Below are 20473 nucleotides of genomic sequence, written 5' to 3'. Positions count from 1 at the left end.
AAAGTATTGAAAATATTTATGAATAATAGTAAAAAAGTAATAATAAAATAATAAATAGTAGATAAAAAGTAATAAATAATAAAAAGTAGATAAAAAATAATAATAAAATAAAAAATAGTAGCGAGAGTATTTTAAATATTCTTGGTACCCAAACGTAGCCTTAATCTGGTATTATAATTCCTATCTTACAATGATGAAACGGCATAACCAATCAACCTTTTGGATTTAAAAAAAAAAAATCATGAAAATAAACGTGTCATATTTTACATAGATGGATAAAGGATGGATATGAGTATAATTTATAGCATTACTCCCTGTTTATCGACAGCCAAAATTGATTGCTTGGTTTATTCTCTATTTTTTATGGATTAGGCTTCGTTTGAATAGTAAAAATATTTTATCTTATTTTATTATTATAATTTTTATAAAATTTTCACACAAAATATAATAAATAATTTAATTTTTTTAATTTTATTTAACTTTTAACTTTTAACTTTTATTCCAACTCATTATCCAAACGGCACCTAAATGCATCCTCAATAATGTTGTAAAGTATAATTTTCTCTAAAATATAAACGAAATTGCTCAAAAGTTGCTTCCAATAGATGTTGTTTATGATTTTTATCTGACAAGTTGCTACAGTGATCCGGTTAGATGTAGAGTCTACTGTTTACAACTCCAAAAAAATTTTTTAATTCATATCTCTCTCTCTCCTCATGTGTACTTTTCCCCACTGCCGGCCTTTTCCCATATTTCATTTCCATCGCATTTCAGCTCCTCTCCCACATCGCATTGTTTTCTTCTGTGTTTGGTATCTTTGCACATTCTTCCAATTAATTTTATTACTTTTCAAGGAAAAGAAAAGCAATTTGTTCCAAACTCAATAAGGATTTCAAGCATTGAAGTCAGATTTTTTCTCTTATAATGTGAACCAGAGAAATATTTTATTATATCTTGCTTTTCTTGACACTGTCAAAGATTGTTTTTTAATCCCAGCATCGACTTAATTCTCGACATGTAAAACAAACATTAAAGTTGAACTTTAGAACGGGATCGTATATGGGATGTTAACGTCGTGTTTTGCATATTTTTTGACCAAATTTTGACAACTTAAGTCTTCGAAAACGGACCATGTACAAGGTAAAAAAGATTACAGCTTTGAGATGGCGGCCAAGTAACCTCCGATACTAAATTTAGTAAATATATTTAGAGGATAGTGAATAAGAAAAAGAGTCTAGAGATCAGAGAGACATTCTCATACTTAAAATCTGATATTTATACTACAAGCTTGAGGAGTAGATAATGCCTACGAACTTTAACTCCCATGAAGTTCGTATCCCCCGTACTATTCCTCGTGTCATAATCTTTAAATGTGGTGTAGCTCTGCGACGGCATCATTAATGTGGTATGTTGTCCGGGAGATAGAGCTATTAATGTGGCATGGTAATTCGACTTCCTTCTCTCAGTATGTCACCCCCTCTAGTCCGTTCATGCCTTCTCTATCAATAGATCAAAGGCTCCCTGTATATTATGTATGTTGTGCGGATGGACATTTGAGGACTAGACACTATTCGAGGGGGTCTCCGATTGACAAATCTCATCCCTTGCAGCACCATCCCTCCTGCAGGTTGTATACAGAGGATCTTTCTTGTGAGCTGGATTAGGGGCTCGTTACTCCGAGCCGGACTTTTGATCTTGCTTCCTTTCATTTACGGGGGTCTCTTGGGCTTAGTAAGGAAAAATACCCTTACATAGGAGATATTACAAATATTAAAATATGAGAATATCATTAGTAATTAGAGAAAATATTTGAAATAAACAAAAGTATTAAAAAATATAATATTTAAACAATATAGAGAAAAAATAGATATATAGACTAATGTATAGTATATTGTAAAAATCTGTATGTAAAATAAAAAATTATATTTTAATGATGTATTTTAAAAGATATGATAAAGAAGCCATTGAGACTTGAGAGTGCTAAGCTTTCAATGCAATGGTTTTCCATCCTGATCAAGTTGTAATATTCTATGAATTTGCCACTCATTGTATTTTTGATTCCCACAAAGCATAGAGTTCATCTTATTTTTGTTCCAACTCCTGGTCATGAAATGCCCTATAAAGTGAAGATTGATCTCATCATAAATACTTCTTCTACAAGCTTATCAACACAAGTGCAACCTTCCATCTCACACACACATCACATGATTATCGTATCATGTCGAATATTATAGTTAATAATAAGAATTATTGCATATCCTATGGAATATTATGTAATGATACACATACAATTTTTTTATAATATTTTATATAATAACAATTTAAATTTATTTAGATAAAATGATGTTATCTTTACGTTATTTTATAAAAATATCCTTCATTTAAATTAAGATTGTGTAAAGGAGATTAGTTGTATGCGAAATATTTTCTAGAGATTATTGGTAAGATGATAAGGATATATAGTATATTATATTTTCATGGTCTTGACATTTATATTATTCCCGTGTGAAAGATATGACCGAGTCTCTTGGTTTGTTTTCAAAATTAAAATTTAAAATTTTGAAAACCTCTTATCTCATCATTATAATTTTTTTAAATTTTTATACAAAATAAAATAAATAATTCAATTTTCTTAAATCCCAAAATAAAAATAATATTAAAAAATATATTCTAACAATTTTTTAATTTTAATATCAATTCATCTCATCTTTAAAAATAAACGAAGCGGTACTCAAACTCCTTTATTCAGTGTTGTTGAATAATGCAAGGACTAGGACCACCTTAATGGGGAAACTACGCAACAATAACGAACGCCATCATTATTCATTAGTAGGGCACTTGACCGTGCAGCACATGACAATTTATGTTACCAATCAACAATATTCACAATTCTCATCATCATTATTATATTTGGTAAGCTTAGGTGGATTGCAATGGCAGTATCATGATTGATCTCTTCCTAATAAAGGTCATATATCCATCTTATACTTATCTTTGTAAAAACAGCTCTTAAGGTCATGTTTGAATATAAAAACAGTTTCAACTTTTATCTTTTATTTAAAATTATCTCATTTCATCTGACTATCTAAACATGCCTTAAATCTTGTCGTAAATTCCTTGTCCTACTAACCTCAACTTGGTCTTTGTATGTTAAGGAAGTCATATGCAACTCTATATTTAATTTATTTTCTTTTGTTTTGTATAGAATTTGTTGGCCAATTAAAAGTTTGTAAACAGCTATGGCTCAAGGAATTCTGAGTTGTTGGAAAGCAACATGCCTAAAGAAATGTGAGCCATGATGCAGTAAGCTTCTCTGATGTTGACCTGATGACAACTAAAAAGGTTTACAATACATTAAAAAAAAATAGAGTAAACGTTTAGTAGAGTAGAGGACACCAGCTGCCAAACATTACTCTCGACAATTTTGGTGGTGGTGGTGATGTTTAAAATCTCTTGGATAACCCCCAGCCTCTTGTGGCATGATTGGACGATATAAATAAAGAATTTTATTATATACAAATAAGTTTGCATACTAATTTACGTATTAATATTGTTAATTTTATATTCTAAATTTAAATTAATATTACTTTTAATAAAATTTACATTCTGATCAATCATATTAAATAAGTGCGCATATTAATGTGTAAAATTACTTACAATTAAATTTTTTCATAAATAAATAGAAGAAAAGTATCGCAAAATGATGCATAATTAGTTAAACGAAATGATAGTTATTGTTTTAGAGCAAATCTCGTACGCTTGCTTTGAAAAAAGTGGATAAATATAGAATCTATATTTTAATAGTGAACTTCACTCTTTTTCAAAGAGAATAAAAAGTGTGTGAATTTTACATACTCTAAAATTATATCTAACATTATACATTCAAATAACTCCAGTTATTGTGTAGTCTATAATGTTCATTAAAATGGTTAAAATATCAATATATATATATAAATATATATATTATGTAAATTGATGTAGAGAACTTTTACGACAAGAGTATGTTTAGCTGTCACTTAACTAGCATGTTCCCAAAATAAGCCTAATTGGACCTGTCGATGGGGGCATGCCAGAATATACTGTTACTGAAAATGGGTACCTCTCCCACTGTCTGAATTTGTCCACCTGTAATCCAACTGAACTGAGATTGGACAATAAGTTCCACACCGACCACAAGAAGCAATTTAAGTTCTACGCCCTTCAAGAACCTTCAAATTATAATCAATTGATTCATTGAATGTGTCAAAGATCACAATAGTCAGCAAACTTTGGATCCCACTACACGTTTCCTGGGATAATGATTGTATCACTCCATAACATATGATTGTATTACTCCATAACATAATGGAGGTTGATCAGGCATTGGGAAGACAGGGAATCTAGGGGTTGGGGGTTGAGTATTCGGATAGAGTTTTAGTTCTATGGAAAAATAAAGGTTGGGGTCGGGTTCTGATTTTTTCACGAGCTTTTTGGGTTATTAGGGATTTTTTGAGTCATTTTGGTCAATGTATTTTCTTATATACATTCAGTGTACTTGATTTCTCTTTTTGATATATATAATTTTTTACTTAAAAAAAAAAACATAATGGAGGCTGAAGGAAAGAAAATGTCAAAATTTATCTAGGCTTGATACACACACACATACACAAACTCATAAACCTGGATCATAGATTTGACCTGAAGGGATACTATAGAAGAACAAGATGCCAAAGAACATATTTAACTCATTAGTAGGTTGTTTTTATACAGGTCTAGCCAGTAGATTAAGACCAGAAAGTCGTGTGCAATGATTGCTTAGGATTAAAAAAAAAAAAATACTCAGATAGCTCGAACACCATCTCTAAGAACCCTTTCGGGACATGTCTGTCACCGCTTAAGGTGGTATTTTGAACGAAGGTTGTCAAGCATCTCTGCATACTCAATTGGTGTTGCCTTGCTACAAAATACTTCATCCCAAATCTTATGGAGATCTGTTCACCAGATGATCATGGCATTAGAAGCATAATGTACTTAATCCGATTAGCTTTATAAAATGGTTTAAATACTGAAATGTAAAAATATTTAAACTTTCTTTCCTCCTTTTGTAACTTCTAAGAGACCTTCGTTGGAAACAACCAACATCAATAGGTATCACGCTAATTTAAGGCTGTGCATGAAGCTTGTGGAATGCTAGGTAGAAAGACTAATTTACATGGATGTAGCAATATTGTGGATCAACGAAATGAGAAGCCAAATATCCACAAGCCACCGGAAGTTCTTATCACCGAAAGCTAGGTAAGCATTGTGTAAATGATGGGCACATGTTAGTAAAAACTGAAGCAATTTAGTCAGTGTACTTACCATCCCTGTCTGAAGATGAAAGGCACATGACGAGCAAGTTAAATCTTGAAACTTTGGTTAAATTTTCGACATATTTGACAGCCAGATCCATTTCTTCACTGCCAAGAGTATCAAGTGCAAGGGAATTAAGCACCATGTGGAGCACTGGCAGAAAATTATATGCACTCGAGAAAGACAACCAGAGATATGTACATACGTGAAAAAGGTGGCAACACACTTAATAATGTCCATTAGTAGGTAAGCTGACAATGCATTTTTGAATATCTGAGGTAATGTAGTTGGCGATACAGCCTAATACAAAAAAGAGGAACAATGATTAGTGGCAACATCATTGAATCAACTGAAAATAACGCAGTAGCATTAAAGAACATTAGCATGAGTACTATGACTCAAATTAAACAGGCACAGTGAATTGGCTGATCAATTAAGACTACATATGAATAAAAAATTCATGGAACAGCCCTAGCATGAAAAGATCAGGCCAGCAGAGCCTAGCAATCCATCAACTGGTTTCCTTTTGGGGACTCAAAAAGAAAGCCACTATAAAGTTTAGGTACTTTCCATAAGGAGGGGCGGTGCAGCCAGATGAACATGAATTTTCATATAGACAGGCATATTAAATGGGGTATCAAAAACATAAATCTCTCTAATATTAAATCTCAAAAATAATATCACTCACCTTTAACAAACGGGCCTGTAATGCACGGTCACCAGAGAGTCCCCGCCAAGAAACCTCGAATTGATAAGCTGAATTTGGTGTTGTGATATTTTTAGCAGCTTCAGCCATAGCTCGAGAAGCAGCTTGAGAAGCCAGCTCTTGCACTGACGTCTTAAGCTCTTGGGTTCCAGTTCGTTGATTTTTCTGAGAAAATGATAAAGCGAGCCGTGTCAAACCTAAAGAGAAGAAAGGAAGAGAACAGCAATCACTGATAACACCGAAAAGAACTTCCAAAATAGAGCATGAATAAAGGAGCTCGTGTCTGTTCAGAAGAAAATGGGACTTGGGCTGAGAAGCAAATAGAGAAGAAAGAATCAAACCAGCCATGAAATCCTAGTCAAAGAATCATTTCTTTTTCTCATATACGAGTGACTCTTTGACTAGAAATTTCCAAAGGGTTTCTGAAATTAAGAGTCGGTACATCATCCAATAATGGAAAGACAGTGGACCTATGAAGCAAATTAGTAGGGAACAACAAGCTCAAGACGTATCTCCTTTTCACGCCCTTAGCCCTTTGCTACCTAACAAAGACTACCTTAACACCTTAACAAGAAAATTGTCTAACTATTCTATGGAACACTTACACAGGGGTGCCAACAATAAGCAGAACTGATACACATGATTGAGCACCTAAATTAAAAGTAAGCATATAAAGAAGCATTCAGTTGAGCAAGGATTTCATCATAAACCTTAACACTGTCCACTCTAGAACTCTGAATAGCATCTACCCGAGAACCATCAACTTCTTGTTGTCCTACTCTACTTCCGGCTTTCACATTGCTTTCTATTTCCTCCACAGCTGCAGATGCCCTCGCAGGGACTAGTCCATCATTTTCCTGTTAACAGAGGTCAAAAGCACGAGGAAATAAGACTATGCTACCAATATCACAGTTTGATAATAATGTCACATGTTCTTTATGTGCTTCGTGTCGAATTCATTTGAAAAACAAAGCAGAATTACGAATCAAATTTAAGGGAGAAAAGACAACAGGTAAGTTAAACATGTATCATGAGGGAGGGGGGATTCTAGAATCATCAACCTATTACTTGGCGGCGTATAAAGTATTTTATCAATAAAATAAACATAATATTAGCCAGATTGAAAATCGCCAATTGATGGATAGATGACTAGATTGAATTATTGGCTAATAAGTCAACTCTTCATCTCTTTTTCTTACGATAATTCACCTCTATTCATCTATTTTTCTTACATCTATCGCCCTGTGTGGAACCGATCTGTAAAATGGTGTGGCAAGAAGAAGAGATTAATCCATTAAATGTGTTATGTTTCTTTTATAAACTAGCAACAACAACAACAACCCTTCTGTTTGTTTGTTTTTTTTTTTAGTGGGGCAGGGACAACAACACGGCAAGAAAAACCAGAACAGAAATTCGTTTGACAAAAAGCTATATGACTAGGTCAAATATATTGCAACAAAACCTGATAAACACCATGCAATACTTTCTTCATGTAATCAATGCTGTTGCTCAGAAACAAAAACATGCTATAAGACAGGAGAATCGAAAAGGCTGAGCTGGTGGTGTTTGGCCTTACCAAATAGGCACTTTTATTCACATGCCATGGGAAAAGGAAATTAAGGCCCCGTTTGGATTCACAGTTGATCTCAACTCATCTCATCTAATCATTACAACTTTTCCAAATTCACACACAAAATATAATAAACAATTCAACATTTTCAAATCTTAAAACAATAATAATATTAAAAAATAATATTCTAACAATATTTTATTCAACTTTCATCCCATTTCAACTCACTATCCAAACCTAACCTAAGGCCTCGTTTGTTTTCGCAACCATTCTAATCTCATCTCATCTAATTATTAAAACTTTTTCAAATTTCCACTCAAAATAAAATAAATAATTCAACTTTTTCAAATCCCAAAACAAAATAATATTAAAAAAATATATTTTAACAATATTTTATTCAATTTTCAACTTTCATCTCAACTCATTTCATCTCATTTGCGAAAAAAACCGAGGCCTAAATCTCTAATTGCCAATACCTTGGCATGATCTTGAACAGTAGCCACTTCTGACCCTTGAATATTATTTAAGACAGGATGAATGCTGTGGCCATTAACCTTGCTCTCTGAGCTTCCTACTTTCTGCATTCCTTGCACGGAGCCTCTCAATGGTCCAGATACCTTCTGAAGAATTGCCTGGAATAAATGAAATACATAAAAGTTACAAAGATTATGGCCTTTACAGGTATACCAAATTTTTTGTAGCATATAATTTATGTCAATAGACAACAATAGAAAAAAGAGTTTCGTGACAAGAACTAGGAAAAAATTTCTTTTTGGGAAAAGGGGGGTCAGGTTTAAATGCACTAGAAAGAACTCGATAGGATGAAATGCTTACTTTGTCATACAAAGACCTGGCCTCAGTATATTGTTTCTTAACTTCTTGGTTCTGAGGCTCCAACCTCAGGGCAAACTCAGCATCTGCAAGTAGCTATGTTCACTATATCAGACAGATCACATACCCAAAAAATCAGAACAAAAAATATATTTAATAATCTCAATGAATCAAGATATAGTTTTGGATATAGCGTACCCTCGAAGCATTCTTTATATTTCCCAAGTTCCTTTCTAGCTGTTGCACGACGTGAGTATGCTTTTATATATCGATCATCTAAGTTCAAGGCCTCCGTGCAGTCATTTTCAGCCTCTTGGAATCTAATGAATAAGAAAATGAAAATAAAAAAATGGAAACAAGGTTGTAGTATTCGTGACTTACGACCACTACAAAGGCAGTTAAACATAAATAAAAGTGCAAGTTAATAGATATGCGGAAACTTTCTGGTACTCAAAAGTGTATATAATATAAGCACAAGCCAAAAAAAGGGACTGTTTTCTGCATCTCTAAAACATGTTTACCTGATGTACTTTTTGATAAGTAAAGCAAGTTTTTAAGATTACCTGGTGTACTTAAAAAAATAACACGTTTACCTGATGTCTAAATGGAAAAAAATAGAGTGTTCTGTACAAAACTTGCCTTCTGATTTTGAGATAGGCCATTGCTCGATTTGCATAAGCCACTGCTGTTGGTGAAAAGGCAATGCTTCTTGAATAACATTCAATTGCTTCCTTAAATTTCTTCTGCTTAAAATGCTCATTACCCTTGAAAGTGCAACAGATTTCATGATTAGCGCCATTGGCAATTGCGTAGTCGCACAAACAGCCTGAATCATCAAAACCTACTGAAGAGAGCATCTCCTACCAGTTCTTTCTCTGAAGTAGTATCAGGAAAACTCTCTTCAGTTATGAGACCGCTTGATATTTTATTTACTCCATAATTCTTGTAATCAAATTCTCCTGCATTACTCCTTGAATAATCAAATTTGGGAATTTTTCCAGTACTCCGAGATGAAGAAACCTATGAAAATGACCAAGAATATCATGCATCATATATTTGTTATAAAATAAACACATGTTGATCCACAAGCATGATGTCATTATATCATCGGAGAATTAGGCCTCATTTGGATAGTGAGATGAGATGAGATGAGATGGTCTGTGAATAGTAGTGAAATGGTTTGTGAATAGTAGTTAAATTGTTTGAGTTGAGATGTTTTATGGGATTTTGGAAAAGGGGAGAGAAAAAGTTGAATAAAAATATTATAAAGTTAAAATATTATTTTTGTTTTGAGATTTGGAAAAGTTGAATTATTTTTTGTGTTTTGTTTGGAAGTACGGGAACGTTGTAATGATTAGATGAAAATTTTTAAAATTTGAAATTAAAAAGTGTTTATGTTTGTGGTGTTTGGATATTGAGATAAGATGGAATGAGATGAGATGAGATGAGATTGGAGGCTCTTGCTATCCAAACCAGGCCTTAAAGTCCAAACAAGACATCTCAACTACACTTTGCCTTATTCTTCAAACTCAACACATCCACCACAGAATCTAGAAGCACCAGAGAGTTGTTGGAAATCGCCGGTTGGATTGGCCCAACCAATTTCAGTCTCCACATTTCTTCTTCATACAGGAAAATTCATGATAAAAAACTACCATTCTACTCCAAAGTTTTCATTTATGATAACATACTATCATTTTTTTGAAGATACAGAGGACATGATGTTTAAGCAAATAAATTGTTTCTCACCAAATACGAATAACTTTTCCAAGTGCATGATGCTAGTAAAAATGAAAGCATAACAATTATTCAGCTACTTAAGACATCATGATCACAATAACATTTCTCTGTACGCAAATTTTTATAATAATTGCCCTATTTTCTTATAAATTTTGGCAAAGTGTATGCATCAGAGAATTCAGAACGTGCACATATGGTTCCTAAGGATGCAATTTTATCCTAATCAAATGAATTTATCAAGAAAGATAGCAATTTTTAGGATGAGTTTGATGGCAAGTTCTCAAATCAACTTACTGGTCTTATGGTAGATCTTACTATAGAGGATAATAACAAAAATATGTATGTACTCTTTGGGAAATGAAACATTGTATGTCGACTCATATCCATTAATTGGTACTCTTTTTTTTTTTATAAGTAAATATCGATTAATTGGTACTCATACAAACTTTATTGTAATGTCAAGGAAACATTCTAAATTTTCACGGATTAGTAAAATCCTTACCGATTTATCCTTTTGAGGAGCTTGAGGTTTCATTTTCTTGTCTTTATCCTTGAAAGAAAGCTCCCAATCCTGCAAGTCATTCAAAAATCCCTGGAAATCCTATATACAACCATCACTCTATAAGAACACACATTAGAAATAACCATTCAAAACCCATATACATAAAACATATAATTAAAAAGAAAAAAAAAATTAGCATGCAATATTTTAAGCACAAATTAGATTGTTCCAGTGTCTAAAAAAAAAAAAAAAAAAAACCATCTTCATAACCTAAAGCATTCAAATTAGTTTACATAAACCGAACAAACATTTTCACAAATGGGAAATTAGAAACAGAAAATAGACCAACGTCATCCCTTCGAAAAGGAGGGAAAAGCAAGAATTGGAAAGTTATTGCCTGAAATTTGTATAGGTATGAGCGTACCAGAGCTTCATCGCGACCGTGCTTGCTGGGAACCCTAGCCATGGGGAGTCTAGACGAAGCAGCTGTGTTGGTTAACAATACTCCTAGTGAGCGCGTGGGTTTTCTTTCTGAAAATTCTGGAAGAGGAGGGAGTTTGCATTCGTTCCGTGGGGGGCCTTTTGGGAATGGGAATACTATAAACGGAGGAGAGCCTTTTGGAAATTTGGGTCTAAATTTTCTGGTCTCCAATGCGCTCTTTCAGTGGGCCAAGCCCAAATCACCGCTGCACACTTTTTCAAATTCACCCATACAGTACGGAATATGAGAGAGAGAAGGCTGCATTAGGGCACTGCTAGAGCACCGATATTTGCCCCGATACTGCCCACTAGTGACTACGTTTGGATAGTCAACGTACCTCAATATTTTTTAAATATTTTCGTATTATTAAAAATACTTCACATATCAAATGCAATGAATCATCTTTATACTAAAATCTTTTTAAAAATCACTATAATATATAAATTAAAATTAAAATCTATAATATTTATCACTATTAAATATAAATAAAAAATAAAATTACTATAATATTTATCACTATTGTATATAAATAAAAAATAAAATCACTATAATATTTATCACTATTATATATAAATAAAATCATCATTAAAAAAAAATCAATCATTAATGGGACCCACACCTTTTTGAATTATTTATTCAAAACTCAAAAACTCAACATACTTCATACATCCAAACAACTCAAAATACTCTCAATGAGACCCACAAACCCACTTCAATCTCTACTCATAACTATTCACAAACATTTTCAACACTTCTCAAGTATTCTTACTATTGACTTAATCAAATGTCAGTCAGTAAAATTTAAAAAAATATAGATAAAATGATCTATATTAGAATAGTCAAATTATGAGAACTCCGTTTAGTTTTTAAATTCATTTCAACTTATCATTATAATTTTTTTAAATTTCAATACAAAATATAATAAATAATTCAACTTTTTCAAATCTTAAAATAATAATAATATTAAAAAATAATATTCTAACAATATTTTATTATCTCAATTCAACTCAATTCAATATCTAAACATAACCTAAATTTGAGCTGCAATATTTCTAAATCTATCTTCATATTTAGAGATGACTATTCATCTTCAAAAGTGATATTTTAGAATAAAATATCAGATCAATTGCAGTGATATATTTTTTTCCAGAAATGATATTAATATATTCTTCTTCCTTTTTTTTTCTTCTTCTGATCCTGCCCACATGAATTCAAAGGCTGCAAATGATTTTGGCCTCCTCTTGATTTTGGCCACATGAGTTACAAATTGTAATTAGGTCGAAGAAAAAAATTAGTTGAGAAATAATAATTTAAGTAAAAATTAAATGATTAATTAACATATAGTTAGTATAATTGTAAAATATATAAAAAAATTATTATTATTTAAAAAATAAAATTTATTATTATTTTGACTAATTCAATATAGAGTTATGGCTTGAATGATTTTGGTTTATGTAAAATATGTACTTTTAACTAAATTTTGGAAATGGTTTTGATGAAACTAATATCAGTGCTCTGAGAAGACTAAATGTCTCCATTTTTTTTTCTCTTTTCTTCATGCATTTTTTTATATCTTCAAACATTTAAAAAAAATATTCACAAAATTATTAAAAAAATACTTACTTGTGCCATGAGAAGGCTAAATATCTCCTTTTTTTTCTCTCTGTTCTTCATGCAATTTTTTTTAATATCTTTAAACATTTAAAAAAAATTCATAAAATTATTAAAAAAAAAATACTTACTTAATCATTAAATAAATAAAAAAAATCTATCGAGACCCATTGTCGGTAGAGATCCTCACGATACAAAACATTTCCCTTTTATTTTTTACGAGTGTACCATTATCGGCATGAGATATCTTTTCTGATCAAGATGTCTCATGGTCGAGATGCCCAAATGAAGAGCTATTACTTTTTAAACACTCACATTTCAGGCTTGATGGTCATTTTCTTTCTCGTTTTTGGTTTTGAGTAATGTTATATAACATACTTTCATTTTACTTTTATCCTATTATATAAGATGTGACACATTTATTACCATTATATGATAAAAAATCACCAAATAAAGAATCACCAAATAAAGGATCATTCAATGGCGATAAATGTGTCACATCTTAATAGTAGAATGAAAATGAAATAGTAGTACAATGTATAAAATTTTCTTTTAGTTTTATAAAATGTGGCTCTAGATTATAGGCTGTAATTAAGTTTTGGATGACAGAGTGAAAACAACAATTGTTGTACTACAAGTTTAAAGTGTTCACTAATTTAGGTAACATTCGGATAGTGAGTTGAGACGAGATGAGTTGAGATGAAAATTGAATAAAATATTATTAGAATATTATTTTTTAATATTATTATTGTCTTAAGATTTAAAAAAATTGAATTGATTATTATATTTTATATAAAAATTTGAGAAAATTATAATAATAAAATAATATGAGATAAAATATTTTTACTGTTCAAACAAAGCCTTGGAGTTAAGGCACATTGTGAACAATCTTATTTTAAATTAAAACTACTACGTTAATTTTATGGGTCTTACTACTCGGCTGCCTATGATGTACCGCTCCATTTTTCTGCTTGATGGCCATGCCACGTGGCTAATTTAAAAAGAATGAAACGAAGCCATGCGGTCCTTCAAATCCCCTGTTTGCTTCCTCAAAAAATTGAAAGGAAAAGTAAAAACCCTCGCACCTTAAAAAAACAACTACCTCCGTTAGAACCAAAGTCACATCAATCTCATTTAAGCAATTATCCGCCAAAAAAGAATCCAATAAATTACAACTCGAAATGGTTATCTTCTTTCATTCTCCTTCTGCATTATGTAAGCAACCAAACACAACGCTTGTTATGGGTGTAAAAAAAAATTGGTGAACTAATAAACTAGATCGGATCCGACCGAATCGGTGGGTTGGGTCCGGTATAGAGATTGGTTCGATCCGATATCAATTTTATTTTTTTTTAAAACTAGTCAAAATCAGTCCATTCTCATTTCTTTAAAAAAAGAACAAAAGAAAAAAAAAAAAGAGATCGGACCGAACCGAACCGGTTCATATATATTATAATTTTTTATATTGTATATAATTTTTATATATAATATATAATTATATATAAAATAGTTTTGTATTATATGATAAATTACTAATTAATATAATTTTAAAATTTAAAATCTTATATCACTATAGTCTATTGTATTAAATCATATCATTATTGTCAATCCATTTGAAGTACTTACAGTATGATAATCCTTTTTAATATTACACATAAACCAGATCTTGTCAGATGTTCATTTCAACATGTACATGTGATTATGTCACAAAGTCAATTAACCTCTGTATTGTATTTTGGGCACCTAAAGAAGTATCGTCCAGGATTTTTTAGTATACTGAATTTCAGATTCATGGAATGCTAAACTTAGTGAGTTGGGGTATTTTGATGCCTATTGGTAATATAATAGCAAGGTACATGAGGGTATTCAAATCTGCAGACCCAGCATGATTTTACCTACATGTCACTTGCCAAACTTCAGCTTATATTATTGGAGTTTCTGGGTGGGCAACTGATCTAAAGCCTCTCAAACCCCATGCCTTAAGACCCACACTTTTGACTACAAATTGTCTTAGAACAAGCTATCCTTTGTGATGGATGTTGATCTTTTATTTTTATGTTGCAATTACTTAGAATTTATAATTCCTTTTTTCTCAGCTATTTATAAATTATAATCTAGAAGTGTTTGGTGGTTGATAAGAGTCATAACACTTCGGTGGGGGTAAACTTGATTGAAACCTAATGGTGTTGGAGCCTTGGGATCAGAAATAGGCGATTGACGCAAAAGGAAGAATTTTGGATGCAACTGCTGTAACACAACAATAGCTGTAAACTAGTGATTGAAAGCTAATGGTGTTGGAGCCTTGGGATCAGAAATGCTATTCCATGGAATCTGTAATAACTAGTTTTTCATTTGAAAGAAGGATTCACATAGTTTTTCAAGTTCACTTGAAACAAAACCAAACAAAACAAAACAATACACAAAATGCAGAAAGAAGGATTCACATAAATTTTCATTTGAAACCATTCATATGTCTGTGTCTACATGGATGCATATAGCACTTTCACAATCACAGACCACCTCAACCAAATAAAACTTGGGAAGTTTGTCCATCAAAGATCATATCAGCTAAATAAAAATTGTCTAAAAACTAATCAATACTTCCAGTTCCAACAAATTAGGAATTCCAAGAAGCTAATCACAATAGCAAATTGTCATCATTAGTCTACAAAGATATAAAAGATTCTTGGGACTTTAGAATCTCAAACTATAAATTGATGTATTTCACTTTATTGCATTAGAAAGACACAGATGGAACAGCCTCAACTCCCAGCCAATAGAGCCACCAGGGGAACCTAACCACCACTCTCCATGTATTCAAAATATTCAATAAGAGGTCCATTCGACAACACCCTTTTCAAAGGAAAAAAAATAATTTCAACAACAGCTTTATACATTTCCTAGGCAAATCCACAATAGAACCCAATCCATCTTACACTACTTTTCCCTCCCCAAAAACCAGGAAAATGAAATAGAACAAATAAATAGGTAGTCTGTATATCAAATAGCAAGTGGGACATTCTTGAAAAATAAAATTGGAACGGGTATACAAGTAATGAAATTGGGAGTTACCTCAGTGTTTCTGTCATCAAGACTCGATGTCTCAATGTGTCTTAGACTAGGAAATCGAAATCGAAGACGATAATGAGTAATTGAAATGGAAATGGAAATCAAAATCGAAACTAAGGTTTTGTTTTGGTGTGTGAAATTAAGATGGGTCTTAGGGTTAGCATTAACAAAGGTTGCTGGGTTAGGGAAGGAGGGACGTCGATGGTTATGGTTAGGGACAAGGGGAAGCACGACATAAAATTTTTCGGGAAGGAAAAAGCTGAAGGAGAAGGGAGAAGGAGAAGAGTTAAAACAATGTGTTTTGAATTTAAATGAATCGGTGTGATTTTCATCTCGCAGCCGGCTGAAAACGTTAAATGAAACGTGTTTGATGTTGCGTCTACCTAGAGGTTGCACGGGCCAGTTGTATAAAGAGTTTTTTGTTTTTTACTACACTTACGGCAAACCAAACATCCGCTTAGGCAAAGTCTTGTCCACGTGAGATACACAGAGATCGACCAATGGCATGCATCGAATAAAAAATTTTAACGGATAGATCAATTTCATTATTTTTTTACTATCAACAAAAACAAAATAAAAAGTTCCATCTCCTCCCGCTGTCATCAAGTTTTTCAAATCTTAAAAAATAATATTAAAAAAATATATATTTTAATTTCAATGGTCTTATCTATTTTGTTTGGTTCATAGTTCCAATAATCCTACAAGATGAATCAACTTACTGATTTTATTGCACAGAAACAGAGAAGCGAACCTAAAGCAAAAAGAAAAGAGAATGATAGGGAGTCAGGGACACCGTAATCCCTAACATTGATGAAGCAAAAATGAAGAGAAAAGAAGTCAGATTCAAGTTTATCCTTAGTAGTGCTTGCCGCGACTAGCACGATTGCCACACGTTCAAAAATAATCATGAAGAAACAACCAACAGTCAAAGCGAAAATGTTCCATAGTATAAAATGCGACAAACATAACCATATCAAACATATTACTACACACCATACTTCGAGTACCATCATAACAAAACCAAAGATACTTATAGTACTGTTCAACAAACCTTAACATAAACGATAAAAGACCCAACTTGAACCTACCATTACCAATGAAGCACTAAACACGACCACCACGAAGGCGAAGAACAAGATGCAGGGTGCTTTCCTTCTGTATATTGTAATCTGCCAGTGTGCGACCATCCTCAAGCTGCTTTCCTGCAAAGATGAGCCTCTGCTGATCAGGTGGGATCCCCTCCTTGTCTTGAATCTTAGCTTTCACATTGTCAATGGTATCAGAACTTTCCACCTCAAGTGTGATTGTCTTGCCCGTCAGTGTCTTCACAAATATTTGCATACCACCTCGTAGGCGAAGGACAAGATGTAGAGTGCTCTCTTTCTGAATGTTGTAATCCGCCAGGGTGCGGCCGTCTTCAAGCTGCTTCCCAGCAAAAATAAGCCTCTGCTGGTCTGGTGGGATCCCCTCCTTATCCTGTATTTTGGCTTTGACATTATCAATCGTATCAGAGCTCTCCACCTCAAGGGTTATGGTCTTTCCAGTGAGGGTCTTTACAAAAATCTGCATCCCACCGCGAAGCCTGAGAACCAAATGAAGAGTAGACTCTTTCTGGATGTTGTAATCTGCCAATGTCCTGCCATCCTCAAGTTGCTTTCCAGCAAATATCAACCTCTGCTGGTCAGGAGGAATACCTTCCTTATCCTGAATTTTCGCCTTCACATTGTCAATCGTATCAGAGCTCTCAACCTCCAGAGTAATAGTCTTTCCAGTAAGGGTCTTGACAAAGATTTGCATTCCACCACGGAGGCGGAGGACCAAGTGCAAAGTGGATTCTTTCTGGATATTGTAGTCAGCCAATGTTCGTCCATCCTCAAGCTGCTTTCCTGCAAATATCAATCTCTGCTGATCTGGAGGAATACCTTCCTTGTCTTGTATCTTTGCTTTCACATTATCGATTGTGTCTGAACTTTCAACTTCCAAGGTGATTGTCTTTCCTGTAAGAGTTTTAACAAAGATCTGCATACCACCCCTGAGGCGGAGAACCAGGTGGAGTGTAGATTCCTTCTGAATATTGTAATCAGCCAAAGTTCGGCCATCCTCGAGCTGCTTTCCAGCAAAAATCAGCCTCTGCTGATCTGGGGGAATTCCTTCTTTGTCCTGAATTTTTGCCTTCACATTATCAATGGTGTCCGAACTCTCAACTTCAAGGGTAATAGTCTTTCCGGTGAGCGTTTTGACAAAAATCTGCATCCCACCTCTCAAACGAAGAACCAAGTGGAGGGTGGATTCTTTCTGGATGTTATAATCAGCCAAAGTTCGGCCATCCTCAAGTTGCTTTCCAGCAAAGATAAGCCTCTGCTGGTCTGGGGGAATTCCCTCCTTGTCCTGTATTTTTGCTTTGACGTTATCAATAGTATCAGAGCTCTCCACCTCGAGAGTTATGGTCTTTCCAGTAAGAGTCTTGACAAAGATCTGCATCTGTAGACAGATAAATATGCAAACATAATCAGAATCAGCAAGCAAAAAGAAAACATAACCTAAAGAAAACAAAAATGATAGAAATATAGAGGAAATGCACAAAAATAAAGGCAAAAAATTGCCATTCGTGAAACTTTCGTAGACTTGCATCCGTAACTGTAGCATGACTCAAAAGAATATAATGCCAGGTACCCGTAAAATTCTTAACACAAGATACTGACACATCCTAAAGCTAATGCCAAACTTAATATTATTGAAAGGAATAACGAATTTAACATAATCCAATCAATCAAGAGTTTGTTGTATGCTGATTGTGGGTTCAGCATCCAAAGCGCTCCTCTATTTCTTTCGATTTCAATGTCTAAGAAGAGAGGCTTCCCAGAAGTTTTTGTTGGAAAGCCGCCCTCTCTCACAATCACACCCCCTAGCTTCCCTTCTAAACAAAATTCTGAAAGAATTTATGCCCACTAGCAATTGGTTATAGACAAGATCAATCGAAACAAAATGATCCATCAATTCACAAACTGTATGAATAACATAAAAAACTAAACTATACAAAATCAACTAATTTTTTTATATAGGTTAAACAAAATCAACTAAAATATACCCACAAAACCAAGGAATCCACTTATCAAAAAAAAAAAAAAAAAAAAACCAAGAAATCCACATTTCTCCAAAAAAATTTTTATAATTAAAACTTGGCCCAAAACCAAGAAGTCCATAATTAACAGTGACATATTAAACAAAAGCTAATTACTTGCGTTGTTTAATCAAAACTTGGCCCTTACTTGGGCATAAGAAATTTATTTAACCAATGCTAAAAGCATCATCGGCAGAGGAAAAAACCCATTTTCCTTGCAAGTTTACTTTTCTTGGTTTAATTGTTCTTTATGGGAAAAAACTTTCTTTGGTTAGCTTGTCGGACCATATTGGAATTATGACAAAAAGAGACAAACTTGCACAAGATCTAGATTCAGCAAAATGAGCAGATGCACACATACAAAAAACCTAACAACATTTACAAGAAAAATTAAAAGCCACAACAATTTGAAAGAATAAGTATATTCCCAAAAATACAAATTATATAATCCCAAAACTAAATCAGTGCGATGAAAAATCCATGATAATCACATAAAGTTACACAAATCCTGTTTCGAAAAGAAAATCAGACAATCAAAACAGATACCGAATTCCAGAAAGCAAAAGATTATTATTCTTTTGATAGGTAAAAGATAAAACCAAAATGAAAGATTCTCCAACCCTAAAAGTGTGATCCACACCTTCAAACAAAACGTTATTTCGAACTCCGATGAAAATGAGAGAAATTAAACGGAAAAAACATGAAATCCATATGTATGACACAGATACAAACAAAAAGATGATCGAAACGTAAAAGCGTTAGATCTAAATCCGGAAAGCGATTCCAAATCGAAAATCAGATCAATCAATCAAGCAGTAGATGAGCAAATTCGTACAAAATAAACCATACAAACCAAACGAAAACATCATCGACCCGTAAAAGGGTAAAAGTAAACCCTAACAACTCCAATCGATAATCAGATCAATCAAACGTTAGATTAGTAAAAATATCTGTGGAAGAAAGGCTTACCCTGAAGATCCGAAAACAACGAGACACCGAGAAGTCTGAAAACAAAAGAGGAGAACCTAGAAGAAGTTTCGAGAAGAAAGGAAGGTCAGGGTGAGCTTTGGGGAAAATGCGAATGAGGAAAGCGAGTGTCTGTGGGTGGTATTTATAGGTGAGATAAATTTGAAGGAATAATAGAGAGCCCAACTTGGCGTGCACGCTGAATTCTGACTTGATCAAAAGGGCAAGAAATGTGTGGAATTTGGGAATTTGCCCCGAAAACGGGAAATCCTTGCAGGAGGCAAAGAATGTTTCCTATTTGGGAAATGATTTATAAAAAGATAAAAAAATAAGGACATATTTGATACAAAAATCATTTCATCTCATTATTATAAATTTATCAAAATTTTAAATAAAATATAATAAATAATTTAACTTTTTTAAAATTTAAAATAATAAATAATATTCTAATAATATTTTAAAAGTGAATGTATAGTATAAGAATGATGAGTAAATTTTCTTTTTTTTTTTTATATAATTTTGGTGAGAAAATGATAGGGAGACCG

At 33.0% G+C, this 20473-nt stretch overlaps 2 protein-coding genes across 5 annotated transcripts; both read right to left on the bottom strand.

Annotated features, from left to right (window-relative positions):
• Window positions 1-4704: 4704 nt before the first annotated feature.
• Window positions 4705-11276, bottom strand: LOC121261942 (RNA polymerase II-associated protein 3). Of its 4 annotated transcripts, none has more exons than XM_041164375.1 (12): window positions 11105-11274; window positions 10681-10779; window positions 9303-9458; window positions 9078-9202; window positions 8637-8758; window positions 8442-8524; window positions 8084-8239; window positions 6748-6894; window positions 6020-6202; window positions 5537-5631; window positions 5341-5438; window positions 4705-4970 (listed from the first exon to the last, which is right to left on the bottom strand). In XM_041164375.1, exons 1-12 carry the CDS (start codon window positions 11144-11146, stop codon window positions 4867-4869), a joined length of 1410 nt encoding a protein of 469 aa, XP_041020309.1. In that variant the 5' UTR covers window positions 11147-11274; the 3' UTR covers window positions 4705-4866. The 4 variants fall into 4 exon arrangements, 3 of the variants coding, with proteins under 3 accessions (XP_041020309.1, XP_041020310.1, XP_041020311.1); XM_041164376.1 differs by having other exon boundaries at window positions 10681-10749; XM_041164377.1 differs by having other exon boundaries at window positions 10681-10797; window positions 11105-11249.
• A 5493-nt stretch (window positions 11277-16769) lies between these two features.
• On the bottom strand, window positions 16770-20205 carry LOC121261943 (polyubiquitin-like). The gene is made up of 2 exons (XM_041164378.1): window positions 19932-20205; window positions 16770-18322 (listed from the first exon to the last, which is right to left on the bottom strand). Exon 2 carries the CDS (start codon window positions 18320-18322, stop codon window positions 16946-16948), a length of 1377 nt encoding a protein of 458 aa, XP_041020312.1. The 5' UTR covers window positions 19932-20205; the 3' UTR covers window positions 16770-16945.
• Window positions 20206-20473: the final 268 nt, after the last annotated feature.

This window comes from Juglans microcarpa x Juglans regia, chromosome 4S (assembly GCF_004785595.1).
Source record: "Juglans microcarpa x Juglans regia isolate MS1-56 chromosome 4S, Jm3101_v1.0, whole genome shotgun sequence".
In the NCBI taxonomy this organism is placed as follows: domain Eukaryota; kingdom Viridiplantae; phylum Streptophyta; class Magnoliopsida; order Fagales; family Juglandaceae; genus Juglans; species Juglans microcarpa x Juglans regia.
Note: the sequence above shows the minus strand (reverse complement) of the source record. Positions and strands in the feature narration are given on the sequence as shown.